This window comes from Zootoca vivipara, chromosome 3, assembly GCF_963506605.1.
Source record: "Zootoca vivipara chromosome 3, rZooViv1.1, whole genome shotgun sequence".
In the NCBI taxonomy this organism is placed as follows: Eukaryota; Metazoa; Chordata; class Lepidosauria; order Squamata; family Lacertidae; genus Zootoca; species Zootoca vivipara.
This window is the reverse complement of record NC_083278.1, coordinates 58,874,605-58,896,597: the sequence shown is the minus strand read 5'-3', so window position 1 is coordinate 58,896,597 and position 21,993 is coordinate 58,874,605. Positions and strand designations below refer to the sequence as shown.

The following is a 21,993-nucleotide window of genomic DNA, read 5'->3' as shown; positions in this document are numbered from 1 at the left end:
TGGACACTTGGGTCTCTCATGTTAGCTGCTGAAGCAGTTTTCCAATTGCCTTTTTTATTATTAACCAAAGAACAGATGTCGGAATTAGACAGTCCCCATAAAATGTTTACTCCAATGGATTGAAAATTTGGCAGAATCGCCAGGAATTCACCAGCCTGAGAACATAACAGCATAAACAAAGAGGGCACATCAATCTACGAGAAACTAGGGTTTTGAAGGGTTGGGCATGTCTTGGGCTTGTGGCTGTGGTTTTGTATGTGTGTTAGATTGTTTTAAGTCAGAAATGAGAAATGGAAATGTTCTTATAGCTTAACCCCTTCATTTACATATAGGTTTTTTTCCATCATAGTGGCCCTGAATTGATGTAAGAATTTAACATGAACAGGCATGTTTGGAGAGAGAAATTTTATTGGGTTGTTTTGAAGGATGTGATACACTGGTTCCCATAGTACAGGGTGAAGACTGGGTAAAATAAGAGATTTGGTTTCAGAGGTTCAGTGAAGGAAACATACAGTACTAGGATTATTTGTATCTTTTCAGGTTTGTGTGTGCACATGTACAGTACTGTGTTTTTATTTCTACGTTGTTATGAAGGTGACGTGTACAGTTACAAACAGGCCAACACAGTGGGGGGAAATAACCTGCAAACATTATTTTGTAAGTTATATGCTAAAAGCTGTTGTACACTGCTTCTTTTTTAAATGAATAATTTTTATTGTTTGATCATAAACGTGTACAAACTAACACATTTGTATGTATTTATTTGTATGTACTGCTATATGCCCAAGAACGGTAATTTTTGTTGACTTCTTCATTACAGAAAGGCATTCATGAATGGAACTTCAGTGCTGACTCTATAAGAGGAGTAAGGTAAGGTTATTTATTTATTTGTGATACCTATGGCATTTCCTCTGTAGCCGTTATTTAATTAATTAATTTTAATGCCATCCATCTGAAGATCTCAGGGTGGTTTACGGCAGAAGAATAGAAAACGAGAACACAAAATACACAACAGCAGCAGCAGCAGCAGCAGCAACAACAACAAAACCAATAATTCCCTCTCACAAACATATTTAAAAGGCTAAACATAAACATACTCTTTAAAAATGGGGGTCAGAACTGTGGGGGAAATCCTCAAAATGTGCATTAAGCAGTTTTTGAATTCCTGTCTTGAATGACTGACTTTAACCACAAGACCCTAGCACATATCAATATTGGGTTAGCTCAAATGTAGGACCTTGTAGATTTACACCTATTTTGTGAATTGCATCTTTTTGTGTGTGAATGTATCAATATTGTAACAGATACATGTTTATGTTTTAAATATGTTTTAACTTGCTTGGATATCTTTGTGTAGCTAGTGACTAACAAGTCAAATACAGTCGTACCTCGGGTTACGAACACCTCAGGTTATGAACTCCGCGCATGCGCAAAATGGCGCTTCGGGTTACGACCATTTCGGGTTATCCCGGAACGGATCGTGTTCGTAACCCGAGGTACCACTGTACATACATACATAGATACAGGTGAAACTCGAAAAATTAGAATATTGTCAAAAAGTTCATTTATTTCAGTAATGCAACTTAAAAGGTGAAGCCAATATAGGAGATAGACTCATGACATGCAAAGTGAGATATGTCAAGCCTTTATTTGTTGTAATTGTGATGATTATGGCGTACAGCTGAAGAAAACCCCAAATTCACAATCTCAGAAAATTAGAATATTAAATGCAAGTGAAAGAGCATATCAGGGAGATGACTATAGTGAAGATTATTCCTGCCCTTCTAGCTTTCATTGTTCAAGAAGGGTGTTTCCTCTGCGAGGGAGCATTCAAACACATAAGCTCTACATGCAGCCTAAAGTAGTGCAGTCTAAACTTGGTTCTGCTGACATATAATGGCTCTGAAAAGACATCTTCTTTAAAAGGAGTGTTGAAATCATCTTGTATAATCCATGGTTACTAGAATTTGTTCCTTCAGAATGAATGGTGTCATTAAAAAAAACCTAGGCCAATTGCAAGTATAACACTGAGTGCTGAACAAGTGTATATAATTCTGTCGTGTTTTGAGTGGTTTTTCTTCAGTTTTTCCCCTTCATTAGTAGCTTGGGTTTTATGTAGGGCTTGTCTGCACAGGAGGTTCCTGTAGACAGGTTTGATGAGTTGTTGTTAAACTTGAAATACAAGAAAGAGTAAATATTGCTGACTGCAGCGGTTTGATAGGTCTGCACTGTAGTGGTGGTCTTCCAAGGGCACTTGCAGAAGGCATGGCGTGGTGCCCTTCCATAGCACCGAAATGGAAGATTTATAAATTTCTCTAAAGTCTCCTGACACTGGCTAACCATGTAGGGAACGGCAGTTCAATGAGAAGGGAGCCACCAAGATCCATACTGAAAGGAAAAGAGGCACATCACAAAACATCTCCTCATTGCAGATCTTCAATATTGCCAGTTCTAGACAACATTGTAAGTCCTGTTCTTGAAATAAAGATTAGCATCTTTACATCAACTGCTGGATTAAAATAATGCAATGGTTTTTTGTAATGGGTGAGTTTTGACCATGGAGATGATTAGACCCTAGTATCTTGGATATGCAGTGTCTCATTTTCCTCATTCACTTTATTTGAGATTTAACTTTTAGTTAAATTCTTAATAAAAAAAACACCACCCCCAGCTCTTGGTGGTGGTGGGGAGAATGATTCTCATTGTTAATTAACTTAGAAAATAACTGGTTAAAAGAAATTCCAAAACTCAGAGGTAGAAAAACATTTCAATCCAGAGAGATAGTTATATTTAAATCAATCAGGCAAGCTAACCATGTCGCTAAATTAAGTGCAATTAATTTTGATGGAACTTAAGTGTGACTAACATATTCTGGACAAGGAGTCATTGAATATGAGGTACAGAGGGGGGAGAAAAGTTTTACATCTTTGTTGGAAGCCACCCAGAGTAGCTGGGGAAACCTAGCCAGATGGGCGGGGTACAAATGATAAATTATTATTATTATTATTATTTGTATCCTTTGGAGTCAGCTATGCTCACATCTCCCTAGGAGGTTTAGGGAGCATAGCACTTTTTACCATTCACTCTACTCCTTTCCAAATATGTGAAGGGGCTGTAGCTCAGAAGGTCCCATATTCAGTCCCTGGCATCTCCAGGTAGGTTTGGAAATGTGTATCTTGCTTGAAATCATGGAGAGCTGCTGTCAGTCAGTGTTTACATTGCTGAGCCAGATGGAGAGGCAGTCTCACTTGGTATAGATAACTTCCTCTGTTTCTGTGTGTTTCATAGAATAACAATGTGACAGCAGTTTTTGAGTGGTAGTGCTTTTACTACTTCAAGAACAACAAAATGACTTATATGTTTGTGCTAGGGTGCCCCCTGATGGCTCTTTCCGTTTCATTATAAATAAAGAAATAGAATCTGGTAGGAAATACACGGTGCCTGGCCTTTATTCTGAATAGAAGCTCTTGGCTCAAACACAGATGAGCAAACAGGCAAGGATCCTGCAACAGAAGTACAAAATAGGCATTGTCTCAACAGAAAGATATAAAATGCAAATGGATTACACTTATATTCTGTTGATGGGCTTTTACTCTGCTAGACTTCTACATTAGCTTATGCAGCACATGTCAGAAAGAGGTATTTTCCTCATGTGTTTATTTCTGGTAAGATAAATAAGTTAGCCTACTCCTCAAATTGTTTGTTACAGGGAATAGCCGTCCCAGAATGTTCCTGTTGCAAAAGTAATTGTTAAGCTGATGTTTTGTGTGTGCTCAGCGCTGACTGGAAAGCTTTGTCTCTAGAAAACACTCAGGGCTGCTTTTCTGCAACAGTTAGTTTTGTTGAATCATTGAGGTCCAAATCTTTTCAGTTATTTGAAGCTTTTTCAGTTAATGTCGCTCTTTATATTTTAATAAAGCAAAAGTACAATAATCTAAATCCATCTATTATACATGAAACACAATATAGAACATTAATTTTCATTATGCAGTATTTATTATCCCACTTCCTCCATGAAATCCTGACCCATTTTTCAATTGTATAACAGCCACAAATTTCCCTGGAGCAACTTCCACTTAAAAGGAACTAACTGGAGAAAGTATGCTTCTATCCTTTCTCTTGCAAGCATAAAGAACATAATTTTTCTTTTTGAAATGCAAAAGCTGCCTGAAGCAGAGAGTCACAAAACCATTAACCCGTGCTATCTTTGCTTCTCTTCCAGCATTTCAAAATTTGAAGAACGATGCTGTTTCTTGTATGTGCTGCACAATTCGGATGACTTCCAAATTTATTTCTGTACGGAACACCATTGCAAAAAGTATGTTTTGGCCAATTATCTATATGGTTTGTGTGATGGTGATCCTGTGAGCTGCTGTTGTTTAGGAATTTGGCCTCAGCTGACAGGATCATCTTTGACCAATTACATTCCGCCTGAGCATGAGACGTGTGTGCATGAGACACGTTTATACTAGAGCCAGCACAATGTTTATCAAAATAAATTGAGACCCACATATAAAATTGAGATGAAGTGATTTTACTGGGAATATGAACACATTCCTTTTCTCTCCAAGCATGCTGCAGTGGTATAAGTGTTACTAGAATTCTGGAGTCTACCACTTCAGGTACAAGGTCTCCTTTTGGTCTTATGTTTTCTAAAAGAAAACCCAGGATGTGTGAACAAGCACACTGGAGGGGGGCTAGCCTATGCCATACCTTTGTTAGTTAACTACATGCAGGCAGGCTTAATTTTACATGAAGCAGCGTTCAAAAAATGATACACCCATATGCCTGCAATTTTTGGTACAGTCTAGAATTCTGCCAGCTGTATCATACTTCATTCTACATAATACATTGAATGGCTCTTTGACAGGAATTGAAATGTTTGAAGGAAAAATAATATTCAGTATTCTAAAAAGAAGTAACGGCTGATGATGAACTGGTTAGCATTTGCAAGCCTCAGGTGAACACAGAATGATGAGCATGGAGTGATATTTAGAAGGGTTGCTTACAAAGTTCTACCTATCCAAATCTGTCCTTGGATTTTGAAGTTCCAAGTTACCTGGTCTTGCTTACAGGATTCCTCCATTGTGTTGGGAAACATGACATTCTTCTGGTTTTGATTTCCAGTTTGTATTCAGATGAATAGTTGGTCACATTTTTCAGTTTACATTGTGCCTAATCATCATCATCCATCAAATTTTTCTTTGCAATTGTAACAACAACAATTGTAATAGTAATTATCTTGCTGCAATCATACATTCACATCAAGATTACAATAGTAGAAATGTAAAGAAAATAAGATGCAAGCTAAAACTGTGGCAAATTGTGCAACTGCCATTTTAAAAATTAATCTGGAAGGCAAACAGAAGAGGGCAAAAATGGATGTGGTAAATTTTGTTAATTCCTGTTGTCCAGCTGTGATATAATTAGAAATCATGGCTTGTACTCAGGAGCACAATATTATTAGAGTACGCATTTATACACACATGCATGTATTTTATCAATTTATGAAAAACTTTTCACATGAGTCTTGAGACACTTTACAGAAAATCTACTACAAGAGCTTTAAAAACACCACAAAAATGACAGCTAAAGATAGGTTTTAAAACAATGCAAAATAATCACCTAGGGAAGAGACCTTTCCCCAGGTATTCCTGTGTTTCCAAAAAGGACACAGTAATGGGCACCTGTTGTATCTCAGTAGTGATGCTGTTGAGTGGAGAAGGATAATGACTTTAAAAGAGGATTAGACAAATTCATGGAGGAGAAAGCTATGAATGGCTACCAGCCACAGTGGCTATGCAATGTTTCTGAATACCAGTTGCTGGAGACCACAGGAGGGGAGAGTACTCTTGTGCTTGGATCCTGCTTGCCGGTTTCCCACTGGCAACTGCCCAGCCACTTTAAGAACAGTATGCTGATCCAGAAGACTTCTCTTACGTTATTATGTTCTTAAAACGGAGGGTGAAAACTATTATGAACACAGCGAAACAGTCATAAACAGCTAAAAAAAAGAGGCAACCACTAGGATTCATTTTGCTGAAATACTATATTTCTTTCATATGGATTTTTGGCAGATTTTTTGAAATGGTTAATAGCATCACTGAAGAAATAGGAAAGAACACAGAGGAAGGTGAATGTGACGGAGACTCTCTGGAGGTAAGGGCAGTCTTGCATTCATGCTACTTCTCACACTTTTTCAGAATTTTGCTCTGCTGGGTTACCTTTTCTTAACTGGATAATTAGCTAGATGAGCCTTAACTGCTGTGGATAAAAAGCAAGCCAAATCCTCACCTCTTTCATATTGAAAAAATTCAGTGTCAAATTAACAACTTCTGGATTGTTCCAGTAATAGTTGTTAAGGCAGTTTATCTCAAACTTGCTTCAATCTTGCGCTCCTAAGCATGTCCTACAATCACTGGCTTCAGTCATGTTCTTGATTTCTCTATGGTAGCTGTAAAATCCAATGCAAAGTAGTGTTATCATACTGAATTGCAGCTTTGGGAATATCAGTTGGCCAGTGAAATGCAGGATGTAAATTTAGAAACAAATAAGAGGTTACGCTATGTTTTGAAGACTTGGAACTTCTAAGATACTTCTTAGAAATGTTTATTCCAAGCTGACAACTGCAATTTAATTCAGGTAAGGCACGACTTCCCCCTGTTATTTCTAAGCACAAGACAGTACTTAAATGGAATAAATACCAGAATCACCGATCTTTTCCTTTTGTTGTACTTTCTGTTGTAGTATGATTATGAATATGATGAAAATGGTGATCAAGTTATTCTGGGTAAAGGCACTTACGGTGTAGTTTATGCAGGACGAGATCTGAGCAATCAAGTGAGAATTGCCATTAAAGAAATCCCGGAAAGAGATAGCAGGTAAAGTAACGGTCGGCATTCCATAGGTTTTCCTGTGCTCTGTGTTCTTAGTTCTCCAAAGTTTAAACAATTGCACGATGTGTTAGATGTAAGCCATAAAAAGCTTAATCAAAGTGATTCATAGGCTTCTTTAGGTGTGCAGGATATAGTCATTTTTGCATAATATTTTTATTTCCAGGCTCTCAGTGTTCCGCCTCCTGCCCAAGAACAATGACAGCTGCACTTGCTTGTTAGTAAAGAAGCCAAGCTTCATTCTAGCAGACAGACAGTGCAAATTTAGCAACAGGAGAAGAGCAGGAATTAGTCCAAATGCCCTTAGGTGACAAGGATGCAGCCAAGATCAAACCATTTAGGAGAGAAGCTTCTTTCAAGGTTCCCTAAACACAGTTAAAGGATGAGGCCAGAGGTCAGGATTCCAGCATGAGGAGCTGCAACTTCAGACTGCACAGGAATGTGAAGTTCAAACAACTGGTCCCAACTATCTGCCATTCTTTTAAACAGAGACAAGGGAAGTCTAGTTACTTGTGAGAATGCTTGGCCTGCTGAGAACTCCTGGCCTGAAGCCAGGTGCTCCTTATTTGGGGGTGAGGGAGGGTGATCCCGACTGGATGCTCCTCTGTTTCTTTGAAGACCACGCCTGGTTTTCCTGCTCCTCTGATAACTCACTCTGTGACATGGAGCTCCTCACCTCTCCTGGCAGAGAAGTGGCTTCCCTGACACTGGAAAGCTCAACCTCCTCATCCTAAGCCAAGGAAGGAGGGGACCTGGAAGACTTTCAGAGGGAGAGTTTCAGTGGAGGGGCTCATCTCAGAATCAGGGACCTGAGCAGGAGGGCTCTGATCTACAACGTCTTCCTCTCACTTGTTGTCCTTATCAGAGAACACAGGGAGGGCCACAACACAAAGGTTCTCAAAAGCACTCACATATGACGGCTTTCTATGCTCCTGATTGCTGCCATAGACTTCACATGGGAGTATGTGAAGTGCCATGGGAAAGGTGGGCCCTTCCCTTCCCCTTACTTGATGTCAAGACTATTGAAATGGCTCACTTGATCCCTGAAATTGGAGTAGTCTTGTGCCTCAAGATTTCGTGTCTGGTAACTTTCAGCACATGGTCAGGAACATGATACTGCAGAAGGATTCAAATGTATGGATTTGTAAAAAAATTCAACCCTAACACCTCAAATCAGAGACTCAGTCCTGATTACACTGCTGATTTACCACCACTGCCGCCGCCAAAGAAAATCCTAGTAGATTGTGTGGTCTACTCACATGAACAGTATAACAATGGAATGACTAATACACCGTGAACACAAGCTAACTAGTCATATGAGCAGGGGTGGGGTTGCAAAAGCTGGCTGCTGGCATGCCATTAAAACAGGCTCCATACCTTAGTTTTCCAGAAGAAACACAGAAAATCACTGGAAAAAGCCAGCCAAATAGCACATGCGAGTGGATACTGGCTGAAAACTGCAGATCTCTCAGTGAAGAAGGGGGAAAAATGTTATTGCACTTTAGGCAAACATCCATGGTTGACATTTCCTATAAACCTCCCACTTTAAAAGCTTTTCATTTATGTTGGATTATTCAACCAAAGAGATAAGCTTGAGTTTTATTTTTCTGTGCTGTTGGGATGGTTCATTTATTTAGCCTTCAAGCTTTCTGCCTGCTTGTTTGTTCTCCATTATCATTTAGACCTATTTCCTTTTTGATAAATGTTGCCTGGGCAATTTCCTGTGCCATTTTACCTTAAAGTATTTACTGGCAGAATTGCTGTTTCGGGTTGCTTTTGAATTTGTATCATAGCATGGTAGGGTATGGAACTCCACACAGTGAAATAAGCTGGTTGAGGCACTCTGAACTTTCTTTCAGGTATTCCCAGCCTTTGCATGAAGAAATAGCTTTGCATAAGCACCTCAAACATAAGAACATTGTCCAGTATCTTGGCTCGTTTAGTGAAAATGGATTCATTAAGATATTCATGGAACAAGTACCAGGAGGTAAGAAGCTTTTGGTTAATGAATACACACACACACACACACACACACACACACACACACTGTTCTGATGCAGAGATTGTTGTACTCACAACTCCGCTCACATTTTCACTGAGCAGGAGAAAGCAGGACCCTTCATAATAGCTCAGGCATTGAAGTGTTTACGGATGACACCCATCTAATAGGCAACTGTTCCTCAGACCATAGGCCTAACCTAAGAATAAGCCCTTGAGAACTCTGTGGGGCTTACTTCTGAGAAGACATCACTAGGATTGCACTGTATACAAATCTTGGGGCACAATTCAGCTAATGTGTCCCGTCAGTGGCAGCCCTGCACAATGACTTCCACTTGCCCAATGGAGCTTCCTGCCCTCTTCTCCTTCCCATACTACCTGAAATTGGATTAAGTGGCGGGTGTGTGGGTGTGTGGGTGTGTCAGGAGAGCCCCCAGAGCAGCAGGAATGGGAAAGGGGAATTGTTCTGTCTGGCAAGCCAAAATGTTTAGCAGTCGCCTTAGTGCATGGGTAGGCAAACTAAGGCCCGGGGACCAGATCCGGCCCAATCACCTTCTAAATCTGGCCCGCGGATGGTCTGGGAATCAGCGTGTTTTTACATGAGTAGAATGTGTCCTTTTATTTAAAATGCATCTCTGGGGTGTTTGTAGGGCCTACCTGGTGTTTTTACATGAGTAGAATGTGTGCTTTTATTTAAAATGCATCTCTGTGTTATTTGTGGGGCACTGAAATTCGTTCAATTCCACCCCCCAAAAAGGTCTGAGGGACTGTGGACCTGCCCCCTGCTGAAAAGGTTTGCTCACCCCTGCCTTGGTGCAATGTGAAATTCCTCACTATGTGTCTAGGACGTTGACATTTTATACTTCAGTTATCTAGAAGTAGTGTGCCTGGCTGGATTAACAGAACTTTACCAATTCCATTATGTTGGGATTTGCTTTCGTGCCAACTTGCATATATCAGATGACCTAAAAATAGCACAGGCATTTGAATTGCAATAAGCAATTCATTCTCTTTTTCTATTATATAATAAAAAGGGATATTGATTAATTGACAAGCCTATCCAGATGCTTAGGCAGAGACCAGATCAGCCCCTCCCAGGCCACTGGGCCCTTCCCCAGGATCAGTTCCATACTCTTGTCCAAATCCTGCTCCCCTTCCATCCAACCTGGCCAGAACATCTCCACAGGGCTCATGACAATGGCGATCTTCCTGATTTGAAAATTGCCTTCATTGATGTTTTTTTTTCCATATTACAGGCAGCCTTTCTGCTCTTCTGAGATCGAAATGGGGACCATTAAAGGATAACGAACAGACCATTGGTTTTTATACCAAACAGATTCTTGAAGGATTGAAATATCTCCATGATAATCAAATAGTGCATCGAGACATAAAGGTAGATCTCTATACACAAAAACATTAGATTTATGTAATGTACATGAAGTTCTCCTTAACCGCCCTCTGAAGCAAAATGCAATGGAATGGAGAGGAACTTGATTCAGTTCTCAGAGTCTTAAGCTGATGAATAATAGAATCTTAGAGTTGGAAGGGACCCAAGGGTCATCTAGTCCAACCCCCTGCAGTGTAGGTATCTCAACTAAAGCATCCATGACAGATGGCCATCCAACCTCTGTTTAAAAACCTCCAAGGAAGGAGAGTCCACCACCTCTTGTGGGAGTCTCTTCCACTGCTGAACAACTCTTACTGTCAGAAAGTTTTTCCTAATGTTAATCAGAATCTTTCCTTTTTTTGCAACTTGAAGCTATTGCCTCAAATCGTACCCTCATTAATTGGAGAAAACAAGCATGCTCCCTCCTCCATCTGACAGCCCTTAAGTTATTTGAAGATAGCTATCATATCTCCTCTTTTCCAGGCTAAACATACCTAGCTCCTTCAAGCATTCCTTAGTTTCCAGACCCTTGATCATCTTGGTTGCCCTCCTTTGCACACATTCCAGCTTGTCAACATCCTTCTTAATTTGTGGTGCCCAGAATGGGACACAGTATTCCGGGTGTGGTCTGACCAAGGCAGATTAGAGCAGTACTATGGCTTCCCTTGATCTGCACACTATACTTCTGTTGATGCAGCATGGAATAGCAACAGCTTTTTTGTTTTGTTTTTTGCTGCTGCATCAAACATCGTATCTGTTGAATATAAACCAACACAATCTCTTAAGACATTGCAGACAGGACCATTTGTCTGTTCTGGTAGAGTAAATCTGGATACCATATGTAAGAATATACTCAAGTATCACATCACGTTTACATTAAAAGTGCATTAATAGTAGTTCTGTCTTTTCTCAGTCACCCAATAGCATTTCTCCGTGTTCCCCATGCAGAGGACCTACCACTTGCTTGTTCATCCTCTTACTTTGGACATAGCCAAAGAAACCTTTTAAAAATTATTTTTAACCTCTCTTGCAAATCTGGGCTCATTCTGCGCTTTAGCCAGCATGACTTCCCCCCTGCAACTGTTGGCTACTCATGTATTCTCCTCCTTTGTGCTTTTCCCTTTCTTCCATTTCTTATACATGCTCAGCTTAAGCTCATCTGTAAGCTCATCTGTAAGCTCCTTATGCAGCCACACCGGTTTCCTTAGATGCTGCTAATGATCCAGTTGGATAGATTACTATGATCCAGTGGGATAGACCTGTTGGGATTCTTGGACAGAGTTCAAATCTCTTTTTCAGCTATGAGTTCACTTTGTGGCTGTGCATATGGCACTGTCCATTTTACTCATGTTCTTCAAAAATGTTGCCTGCATAAAATCATATGGAGTTCTTTTCCCTAGCACAGTGTATATACCCTGTGTTATAAGACGGATCACTGCTGTTGCAACAGAGCCAGCTATCAACTGCCAGGCAGCATTGCATAAGTAGTTATATGACACAGAAAATCCCCTATTACTGGCAGGAATATATAGATGTGCATGGACTTATTTGTTTTGCAGCAAACACACAACCATAGCAGATTGGGGTACTTCTACTCAATTCTAGGTTTCATTTCTGTCTTGTCTAATGTAGAGCGCCTTTAAAAATAGGGCATTATGATATTTAAAAATGCAAAACAAAACAAGAAAAATAGATTGGGAAATTTTATATAAACTCAGTGCTTTTTTTCTGGGGGGACGCAGGGGTATGCATAACCCTAAACATTTTGTGAATCTAAGTTTGGCCTCATTGAGGGGCAGTATTTCAATATGAGTAGTAAAATGAGAGTACCCTTAAATGTGTGTTTGGGGTTTTTTAAAAAAAAGAAAAAAGCACTGTATAAACTAATCAATAAAAACAAATTTAAAAGCCTCCAAAAACTAATTTCATTAAAAAAATCTAATTTCTGTAGAAAGCATAAAAGGGTCCAAATGTTACTTTATGTAATAAACCTAGAGAAATCTAGAACTCCAGAATCTCGTAATAAATATCAAAATAGCCAATTGTTCATAATATGTTTGGAATAATTTGAATTCTCTTGTTTTTATTACATGCATTCCATAATGTATCTAGGTAATTTTTCCATTCAGGAATGAAGTTTCATTGAACTAGAAATGAAGTGACTAATAGCAGCTTCCACAATTCCTCTTTTATTACAAACCATTTCAACATTAATTTTAGCTGCAAACCCTTTTTCAAGATCAGCCATAAGATAAAATAAAAATAACAATCCCAAATGTTCTCCCCTCCAGGGTGATAATGTACTTATCAACACATACAGTGGAGTGCTAAAGATTTCAGATTTTGGGACATCAAAGAGGCTCGCTGGCATAAATCCATGCACTGAAACATTCACAGGTATGTTTCTAAAATATATTGCAGAGTCACCTAATTTAAGAGTAAAAGGAGAATATTCTGGAGCATAAATTTGATACGGCACTTGCTCCCAGGAAGGTGGGTACAGGATTACAGCGTTAGTCGTGTACATTTTTGAAAACTCTGATACAGGTTGAGATCCTAAGCACACTGACTTACAAAGTTTCACTGAAGTCATTGGGAAATGTTTTCAGGAGTGTGGCTTTATTCATTGACCAAGTTGTGGTCACCAGATAAGTATTAATAATCTGCCTGCGCAACGCACATAGCAGTTTCCTTCACTGTTATCAGCAACATTCCTGGTCCCTGAATCAAGCGAAACCCAGACTGCTGCAGTTTCCTGACCTTCCATATTATAAGGAAACATTCTGATATAGCTGGAGGCAATACGTCTGCTTAGATGAGTGAGGAATTGTGTTCTATTCCTCAGTCTAGCAGCCAATACAGCATGCATCCATAGATACTTTGGTATCAGCATCGATCAGTTGTTTGGGATAGTATGTTTCTTTGTAGATTTACTTCCCTGCCTCATTTTCCCTTTCTTGCTAAACAGCTAATGAATGATACTCAGATTATCTGACTGTGCTTCACACATGCAGACCTGAATCATGTTCAGAATGTATTTTGATTACCATTCTCTTCATTTTTAATTTCACTTGCTATTGGTGGTGATTGTGATATTAAATTCAGTATTATAGTCTTACTTTTATGTAAACAGAACTTGCCTAAAAGCGGTGTGGCCTTAGGTAAGCTACTGCTGCAGCCCACTGTATCCCTGACTTGCAGAGAAAGTCTAGATATATTTATAAATAAATAAAATCTCTTGGTCTCCCCTCACAATTCCCTTTTTTAAAACCTATGTTTTAAGAATTGCTGAGATAATGGTCTGCTTTAAATTGGTCTAATAAACTATGATTTATTAGACTGAGAACAAGCACTGAGCCCATGATTCTCCTTTCCCCCTTTCACTTGTGCATCGTAATCAAACACTTCTGAGGTTTATTCTGGATTATAAATGGGAATTAAACCAGAGTTTCCCAGTTCGGGTGTAATTGGGGAAACTCTGATGTAATGAATCACATTAGAAGCAGCCAAAATTCGCACATGAAGGGAAGGGTGAGAACAGAACATGGACACAAAGTCTATTACATTGGGCCAACACAGCTAAAATGATTTGCACGCTCCATAAAGCGCAAAACACCATGTGAAAGCATGGGAATTTAATATTTGACTGTGCTTTTCTTCCAGTTTTCGCTTTCGATTAAATAAATTCCTGCCTAAGTGAATTTTTGCTTGCCTGCTTATTTTTAACAGGTACTCTTCAGTATATGGCACCAGAGATCATTGATAAAGGACCAAGAGGTTATGGAAAGGCTGCAGATATCTGGTCCCTAGGCTGCACAATTATTGAAATGGCCACAGGGAAACCTCCATTTTACGAACTTGGAGAGCCGCAGGCAGCAATGTTTAAGGTTAGATCCTATAGATGTCTTAGGTTTTTGTAAAAGAGATGCTGATCTGGAGACGAGCCATAAGATGAAACACTTGTCTGTGTGTGTCTGTGAGGAATAATATGTTTTGCAGTATTGATTCAGTTTAAAAGGAAAATACGCTAAAGATAGAATATTTAAAAGTTGTTCAAATTGCAATGAATGCCTCCCTGGGAATGAAAACCAGTTTCAAATGGAAATACTAATCACTTTATGTAATGCTTTATTTTAAGAAAACTCCTCTCTGTGATGGAAGATCTTTATTGTCTTTCCTTTTCTGTATTTGTCAGGTTGGAATGTTCAAAATACACCCTGAAATTCCTGAATCCATGTCAGCAGAGGCAAAAGCCTTCCTATTGTGCTGCTTTGAACCAGATCCAGACAAGAGAGCCTGTGCTAAGGAGCTTCTTGTAGATGAGTTTTTAAAGGTTACAAGCAAAAAAAGGAAGTCTCAGTCAAAGTTAACAGGTAACCCGTTTATGCCTAGCTCAAAGAGCTTAGCAATTCTGTTTAATTTAGCCAACATTGACAGCTTCTTTGAGAAGCTCAACACAGAATCACTAGCATACTTAAATGTATCTGAAGAAGTGTGCATGCACACGAAAGCTCATACCAAAATAAAAACTTAGTTGGTCTTTAAGGTGCTACTGAAGGAATTTTTTTATTTTACTTCGACCCAGACCAACACGGCTACCTACCTGTAACTTTAACCAACCAGTTTGCATCTGATAAGTGCTTTTAAATGTTGATGATACTATTTGTTAATATTTAACTTCCCCTTGAAAGCAGTGAGACTTACTTCAGAGAGTAATAACAGGCTTGTTAAATTCTTTTTTCAGTGAAAACGAGTCATGGATAACTAGCTAGATTGTGGCCTTTATATTGAGTAATGTGTGTCTTAAAATAATCCTTTAAACACAAAAACCCCTCTGTTTTAACACACACACACACACACACACACACACACCGGTAATTTGGTCAAATTACCTGTTGCTAGTTCTGCTTCATAAGTGAATTCTGGATGGTTTCAATTAATTTTCCTTTTCTTTTTTCTCACAGCACTCTCAGTTGGATCAAATGGTAAGATTAATATTTAGACCTTCCTTTTCTTACACTTAATGAAATATTTGAACTTCAGTGTTTTATTTAGTCATTAGCTACTACATTTACAAGTTCAAATGAGAAAGAAAGATCCAAATATGACATCTGCTCATACGGTGGGACTTGTCCCAGACTTATAAGTGTGGGAGGGGATTTTCATATGGTATAATGAACCCTCTCTCCCCACCAAAACCACATTTCCTTGTGGTCCAGTTCAGTGTATCTGGATGTTATCTTGGGTGTGAGCATCACATCAATTCCCATAGGCCCCACAGGTTACATGTGCTTTGCATGCTAGATGAGATGGATCATTGATAATGTTTATTATAATTTACTGTGTCCAGAAGGCTTGATTACACTAATTTTCTGAGTTTCTTCACTTCCATAAGCAGAATATCTTCGAAGCATATCTTTGCCTGTTCCTGTTGTTGTAGAAGATACAAGTAGTAGCAGCGAATATGGCTCTGTTTCACCTGACACAGAATTAAAGCTTGACCCGTTCTCTTTTAAAATGAGAGCCAAATCTTGTGGAGAAAAGGATGTAAAGGGGCTAAGGTCCCTTTTTCTAAGGTAAAACTTCCATATTGCTTCATGGAAAGAAAGTGACTTTTGCAAATAAATTTGGTGGTTTTAATAGCAGTTTCTAATTTATATACCCGCAGCATCCCAGATGAGAATTTTGAGGACCACAGTGCACCTCCTTCACCTGAAGAGAAGGATTCTGGTATCTTCATGCTCAAAAAGGATAGTGAACGGCGAGCCACCCTTCATAGAATCCTAACAGAGGACCAAGATAAGGTGGTGAGAAACTTGATGGAAGCCTTAGCACAGGTAAACAAATACCCTTAGCATAAGTGCTTGTAATCAGAGGACTAGCACATCCCAAACTGGAAGTTTTTGCAAGGTTTCATTGATATTACTCTGGTGTATTTGTTTATGATTGATAATTTAGAACACTTTTATCAGATGACTGAGTGTTTAGGGGCTCACTTAGTGGGGATACATAATTAAATGCAAGTATATCTGCAAGACTAAGACTGCAATCCTATATACACTTAAGCAGGAGTAACTAGCATGGAACTATAAAGTTCAGTGCACTGTATAACAAGTTATTTAAGTAGTGATGTATGGAAGTGAGAGCTGGACCATAAAGAAGGCTGATCGTTGAAGAAGTGATGTGTTTGAATTATGGTGCTGGAGGAGACTCTTGAGCAGGGCCGTCTTAAGGTCATCGGGCGCCCTGGTGCAGGGATCCCTCGGGCGCCCCCCCCTCTTAAAAAAAGAGGAAAACTCTTACCCGGCGTGCCGGGCGACGGGAGCCTCACAGTGGCCCCCGCACCTCACAGCAGGGCCGTGCTGTGCCGGACGCCGCCTGCCTATCCGATGCCGCCAGATTGAGTGGGGGAGGGGGCGCCGCTGCTCCGCGCGGCCTTCCTCCCTTCTCCCAGTGGAGTGGGGTGCCTGGGGAGGCCGGGCCATGCCGGGTTCCTTCCCGCCAACAGGGCGCTGTGTTTCATTGGTAGAGGTGCTGCCATGTGGCATCACCTCTACCAATGAAATGCAGAACCGGGGTGAGGGATGACCCTGGCGCTGCAGAGCGGAACAGGGTCCTAGTGCCCCTGTTCCGCTTGCTTCCCTCCCTGCTCTCGCGGTGCGGCTGGTGGAGGGAAAAGGGAGGCCGCCGCGAAGCTCCCCCACTTGCTGGGGCGCCCCTCAGCGCCCCCTGGTCGCCCAGGCGCCGTGGTGCATTGCGCCACTAGAGTCAATGGGCGAGCCGGGCCTGCTCTTGAGAGTCCCATGGACTGCAAGAAGATCAAACCTATCCATTCTTAAGGAAATCAGTCCTGAGTGCTCACTGGAAGGACAGGTCATGAAGCTGAGGCTACAATACTTTGGCCACCTCATGAGAAGGGAAGACTCCCTGGAAAAGACCCTGATGTTGGGGAAGATGGAGGGCAAAAGGAGAAGGGGACGCCAGGCGTGCTCTGGCCCATGGAGTCACAAAGAGTCAGACATGACTAAACAACAACAACAAAGAATTGTGTGTAACAAGCACCCAAATGCTGCAAATTAGGCATGTACTTTGACAGCAGAGGCTTTTTAGTAGAATAATATTTCTCAGAAATAATTGGTTTTAAGAAGTACTAAAAAGTAGAAGCAGAGAAACGTAAAATACTATATGGTGTGCACAAGTCAAACTTGAATTCTCCTCAGGTTCTGGGTCTCTAGTAAACAGTAATTCACATATTTGGGGGCTTTTGTCTATAAAAATGAAAGCAGAAACAAATTACTAGAAGGCTGAATTATGTAAAATTTATAGGGAATAGAAACATGTCAATCAAGATATGTATAGTGACAAATGCTCTATTTGACTCTCAGAGACTATAGTTTGACTTGAAAACAGAAATGCAAAAATATCTTTGCGGTTCTGTGTAAATACACACACACACACTGTTATTAGAGTACTTTAAACTGGGAATAAAATTTAAAAGTGAGGAAAATTTACAGAAAATTGTCAGAAAAATACTTTCCTCCCCCTGGCCAAATTGTAACACAGTTGACCCTGCTAGAGCACACCATTGTGATGGGCCTACAAGGAACTGACTCCAGTTAGCCCTGGTAGTTTGGCAACTTTGCTTTGAGGAATTTACTCAATAGCTTTGGTATGTATGGTGCTAGAAAATTTCATCTTGTGTTACAGGAGAATGACCATGACTATCTAACAGCATCACATTGCAGATGTTGCAATTAGTAGATAAATGAAGTGTTGTTCTGTGACTCACCTTGGGTGAAGTAATGTAACTTAAGTGTCAAATCTGAGTTGACCATGGCATACGGTATACAATCATGCAATTGATCTGCACAGCCCCTCAACACCCTTCCTGTGATACCATCAGGTCCAGCACCCTTCCTCTGATTCACCATCCTCAATACCTGTCTCACCTCATACTCCTTTACAGTGAATGTGTGGCTGAAAATATGTTTTTTGTTTTGTTTTGTTTTGTTTTGTTTCTTGTTTTTGTTTTTATGGGATAGCATCTAATTTTATTGTAATTACACAATGACAATAAAGAAATCTAATCTAATCTAATATACCTAAACTGTGCTCAGCACTAGGGCTGCGCAATCTGATCTATTTCACTACCAGTGAGTCTAATTTTATCAACCTCAGGCCACAAGTTGCAGCAAATATGGGAAATGCTGTGCCTCAAAGTGGCTTACTCTTGCGGCATTATTATGTACAGGAAATTCCACATTGATTAAACCGGACCATTCTGAGATGAGAGGAATTAAATCTCTCATTGTTGTTGTTGTTTAGTCGTTTAGTCGTGTCCGACTCTTCGTGACCCCATGGACCATAGCACGCCAGGCACTCCTGTCTTGCACTGCCTCCCGCAGTTTGGTCAAACTCATGTTCGTAGCTTCAAGAACACTGTCCAACCATCTCGTCCTCTGTAGTCCCCTTCTCCTAGTGCCCTCAATCTTTCCCAACATCAAGGTCTTTTCCAAGGATTCTTCTCTTCTCATGAGGTGGCCAAAGAATTGGAGCCTCAGCTTCACGATCTGTCCTTCCAGGGAGCAAAAAATCTCTCATTAGTCAGGAGTTATTATTTGCTGCTTTCAAACTTTATTTATTCATCCTGTGTGTAAGGTAAAGGACCCCTGGACGGTTAAGTTCAGTCAAAGGCGATTATGGGGTTGCGACACTCATCTCGCTTTCAGGCCGAGGGAGCCGGTGTTTCTCCAAAGACAGCTTGCTGGGTCATGTGGCCAGCATGAATAAACCACTTCTGCTGCAACGGAACACTGTGACAGAAACCAGAGCGCATGGAAACACTGTTTACCTTCTTGCCACAGCAGTACCTATTTATCTACTTGCAGTGGCGTGCTTTCGAACTGCTAGGTTGGCAGGAGCTGGGACAGAGCAACGGGAGCTCACTCCGTTGCAGGGATTTGAACTGCCGACCTTCCGCTCAGCAAGCCCAAGAGGCTCAGTGGTTTAGACCACAGCGCCACCCGTGTCCACAATACTGTGTGTGCCCCTAAGCAAATTAGTGGTTAAAATGAATTGAGGAGTAATAATAATAATAATAATAATAATAATAATAATAATAATAATAATTTAAATAATTTATTATTTATACCCCGCCCATCTGGCTGGGTTTCCCCAGCCACTCTGGGCGGCTTCCAACCGAATATTAAAAACAGTACAGCATCAGTACAGTTTTCTCCAGATAAGCAGTGATGCAGTTCATACAAAAATATTCAAAAAGTCATGCGATCCTTTTCACTGTGCTTTCCTCACACATTCACGGGGAACGTATTTAAAAGTATTCTGTGAGAGTCTTAGCTGAGAAGTTCAGGCTATAAATTCCAAAGTGTGAATGAGATGTGTTGATAGGGAAAAGGTAATATGTCTTCATACATTGAATGCTGTGTTTCACATCTTGCCATGTACCAAGTCCTTCTGCACCTGTAGATGCCACCAACAACATAGGAAATAGAACTGAAAACGACGTTTTCTATTGCAGTTTTGGAAATGCTCATATAGTAAATGTTTGCTGCTTCAATAAATGACAATGAACTACACTGTAGTTTGGAAAATGAGTACACCACTAGTAGCCTGCTCTTTTTCTCTCATTCCTGCCTCTGTGCCTTGTGTCACGCTTCTCTTTATGTCTAGAACAGCCATCTAAAAGTCATAGGAAAATAAGAAGAGCCTCTGCTGGGTCAAGACAAAGGCCTGTCTAGGCCAGCTTTTCACCATGAGCAAGCAGGTGCCTATGGAAAGCCCATAAGCAGGATGAGAGCAATAGTATTCTCCTTCTGTTGTTTCCTGCTTTTCAGGTGCTGGCCTCTGGTCCTGGAGGGTAGAATATAGTGAACAGGATGAGTAGCCATTTATAGCCATATCCTCCACGAATTTGTCTAATTCTTTTTTAAAGCCAATCTTAGTTCATGGCCATCGCCACATCCTGAGGTAGCAGATTCCATAGTTCAACTATGTGCTGGGTAATGAAGTCTTTGTCCCCCCGACCCCCAATCTGTCCTGGATTTCCCACTGTATACCTTCATTGGATGCCCGGGAGTGCTAATGAGTGAGAAAAGCACCTCTCTTTCTACTTTCTCAATACTAAGCATAATTTTATGAACTTCAACCATGTCTTTCTAACACACCTTTTTTTCTGAAGTAACCCCCTTTCCCAACGTTGTACCTTTTCTTCATAGAGAGGCTGCTCCAACCTGGATCATTTTGCTTTCCCTTTTCTGCAACCTTTCCAGCTCTACAATATCCTTTTCTAAGATGTGCCAACGTATTCCAAATGTGATCACCTCACAGATTAATATAAAAACATTATTATATTGGCAACTTTGTTTTCAATCCCTTTCCTAATATTCCCTTGCATGCAATTTGTTAACATGTTTGACCATGCACAGGGTTGAGTGTTGTCATTGAATGGCCTCAAGGTCCCTTTTCTGGTCCATCACCACCAGTTCAGACCCCATTAGCATATTTGTGAAATTTGAATTTTTGGTGCCCAATATGCATCACATCACACTTGAACCACATACTTGGACACCTAACTACTCATCTGTAACTGCAGATCATTTATAAGCAAGTCAGAAATCACAGGTCCCAACAAAGATCCTTGGGAAACACATTTCTTCCATTGTGAAAACCTTCAGTTTATTCCTACTTTCTGCTTCCTGTTTTTTAACCAGTAATCTGTCCATACCTTCTTCAGATACCTGGGGTCAGGAACTTTTATCAGGTTTTTTTTCTGAAAGTCCAAATACACTGTGTACATTTCTGGAAGCCTGTGATTTCTGTTATATACATCCCCTAGCTAAAAGAGCACAGTATTTGCAAAATGACTGAATTGTGGAAGCCTTATTGAAATCTATAGATGGAAGTAGTGTCTAGAGGAATATTCACTGAATATTTTCACTATTGCCTCATGATTACACAAAGGCAATTAGATATTCTTTGTTTGTTCTAACAGGGACCTGAAGAGCCTAAGCTGAAATGGGAACACATCACAACTTTAGTTGCCAGCCTCAGAGAATTTATACGGACAACTGATCGCAAAATTATTGCAAATACGCTTTCAAAGCTAAAACTAGAACTAGACTTTGACAGTCATGGCATCAGCCAGGTTCAGCTGGTCCTCTTTGGTTTCCAAGATGCAGTAAGTATACCTTTCTCTCTTTTTTGTGAGCTCTGCTATTTTTGATAAACTGATTTTTGATATACTGATGAATGTCTTAAATTTGCAACACAATTGAGTGAAAGTTAATCATGAGCCAGTTTGGTAAAGTAGTCACAGTGCTCAGATAGGGCTGGGAAGGCATAGTTTAAATCCCTACTGAGATATGAAGCTCACTGGGTGACCATGAGCAAGTCTGTTTTTCATTCTAACCAACCTCACAACATTGTTGTGAAGATAACATAGGAGTGGAGGACACACAGTGGAGACAAAATGGAATCGAAATACATAAATAAGTAAGTTCCTTGTACTAGTGTTTAGAATAGAATGAGAAACACAATGTCCAGGGTAATACATTATGAATAGTGTGAGAAATATCCTCCTTCTTTAGTTACATATCACATTTTTTCACACAATTTACTCCAAGGAGCTTGATGTCATAGATCGGTGTGTGGGTGTGCATGCATGTGTGGGTGTGGGTGTGCGTGCGTGCGTGCGCA

The 21,993-nt window shown here is 40.2% G+C and overlaps 1 protein-coding gene across 4 annotated transcripts in view; it reads left to right on the top strand.

Moving 5' to 3' along the window:
* MAP3K5 (mitogen-activated protein kinase kinase kinase 5) overlaps positions 1–21,993 on the top strand; it is a 107,547-nt gene that overhangs the window by 72,215 nt on the left and 13,339 nt on the right. For 3 of the 4 annotated variants that reach the window (XR_004692177.2, XM_060272706.1, XM_035108891.2), the window contains exons 12-24: positions 821–870; positions 4,223–4,318; positions 6,078–6,159; positions 6,748–6,881; positions 8,753–8,880; positions 10,148–10,284; positions 12,570–12,675; positions 14,008–14,165; positions 14,474–14,651; positions 15,243–15,263; positions 15,674–15,854; positions 15,947–16,115; positions 21,290–21,475. Coding sequence is in view for 3 of the 4 variants with exons in the window: in XM_060272706.1 (XP_060128689.1) it covers positions 821–870; positions 4,223–4,318; positions 6,078–6,159; positions 6,748–6,881; positions 8,753–8,880; positions 10,148–10,284; positions 12,570–12,675; positions 14,008–14,165; positions 14,474–14,651; positions 15,243–15,263; positions 15,674–15,854; positions 15,947–16,115; positions 21,290–21,475 (1,626 nt within the window). In the remaining variant the exon portion in view is untranslated. The remainder of the gene's footprint in view (positions 1–820; positions 871–4,222; positions 4,319–6,077; positions 6,160–6,747; positions 6,882–8,752; positions 8,881–10,147; positions 10,285–12,569; positions 12,676–14,007; positions 14,166–14,473; positions 14,652–15,242; positions 15,264–15,673; positions 15,855–15,946; positions 16,116–21,289; positions 21,476–21,993) is intronic. The other variant, XM_035108893.2, reaches the window with a different exon arrangement.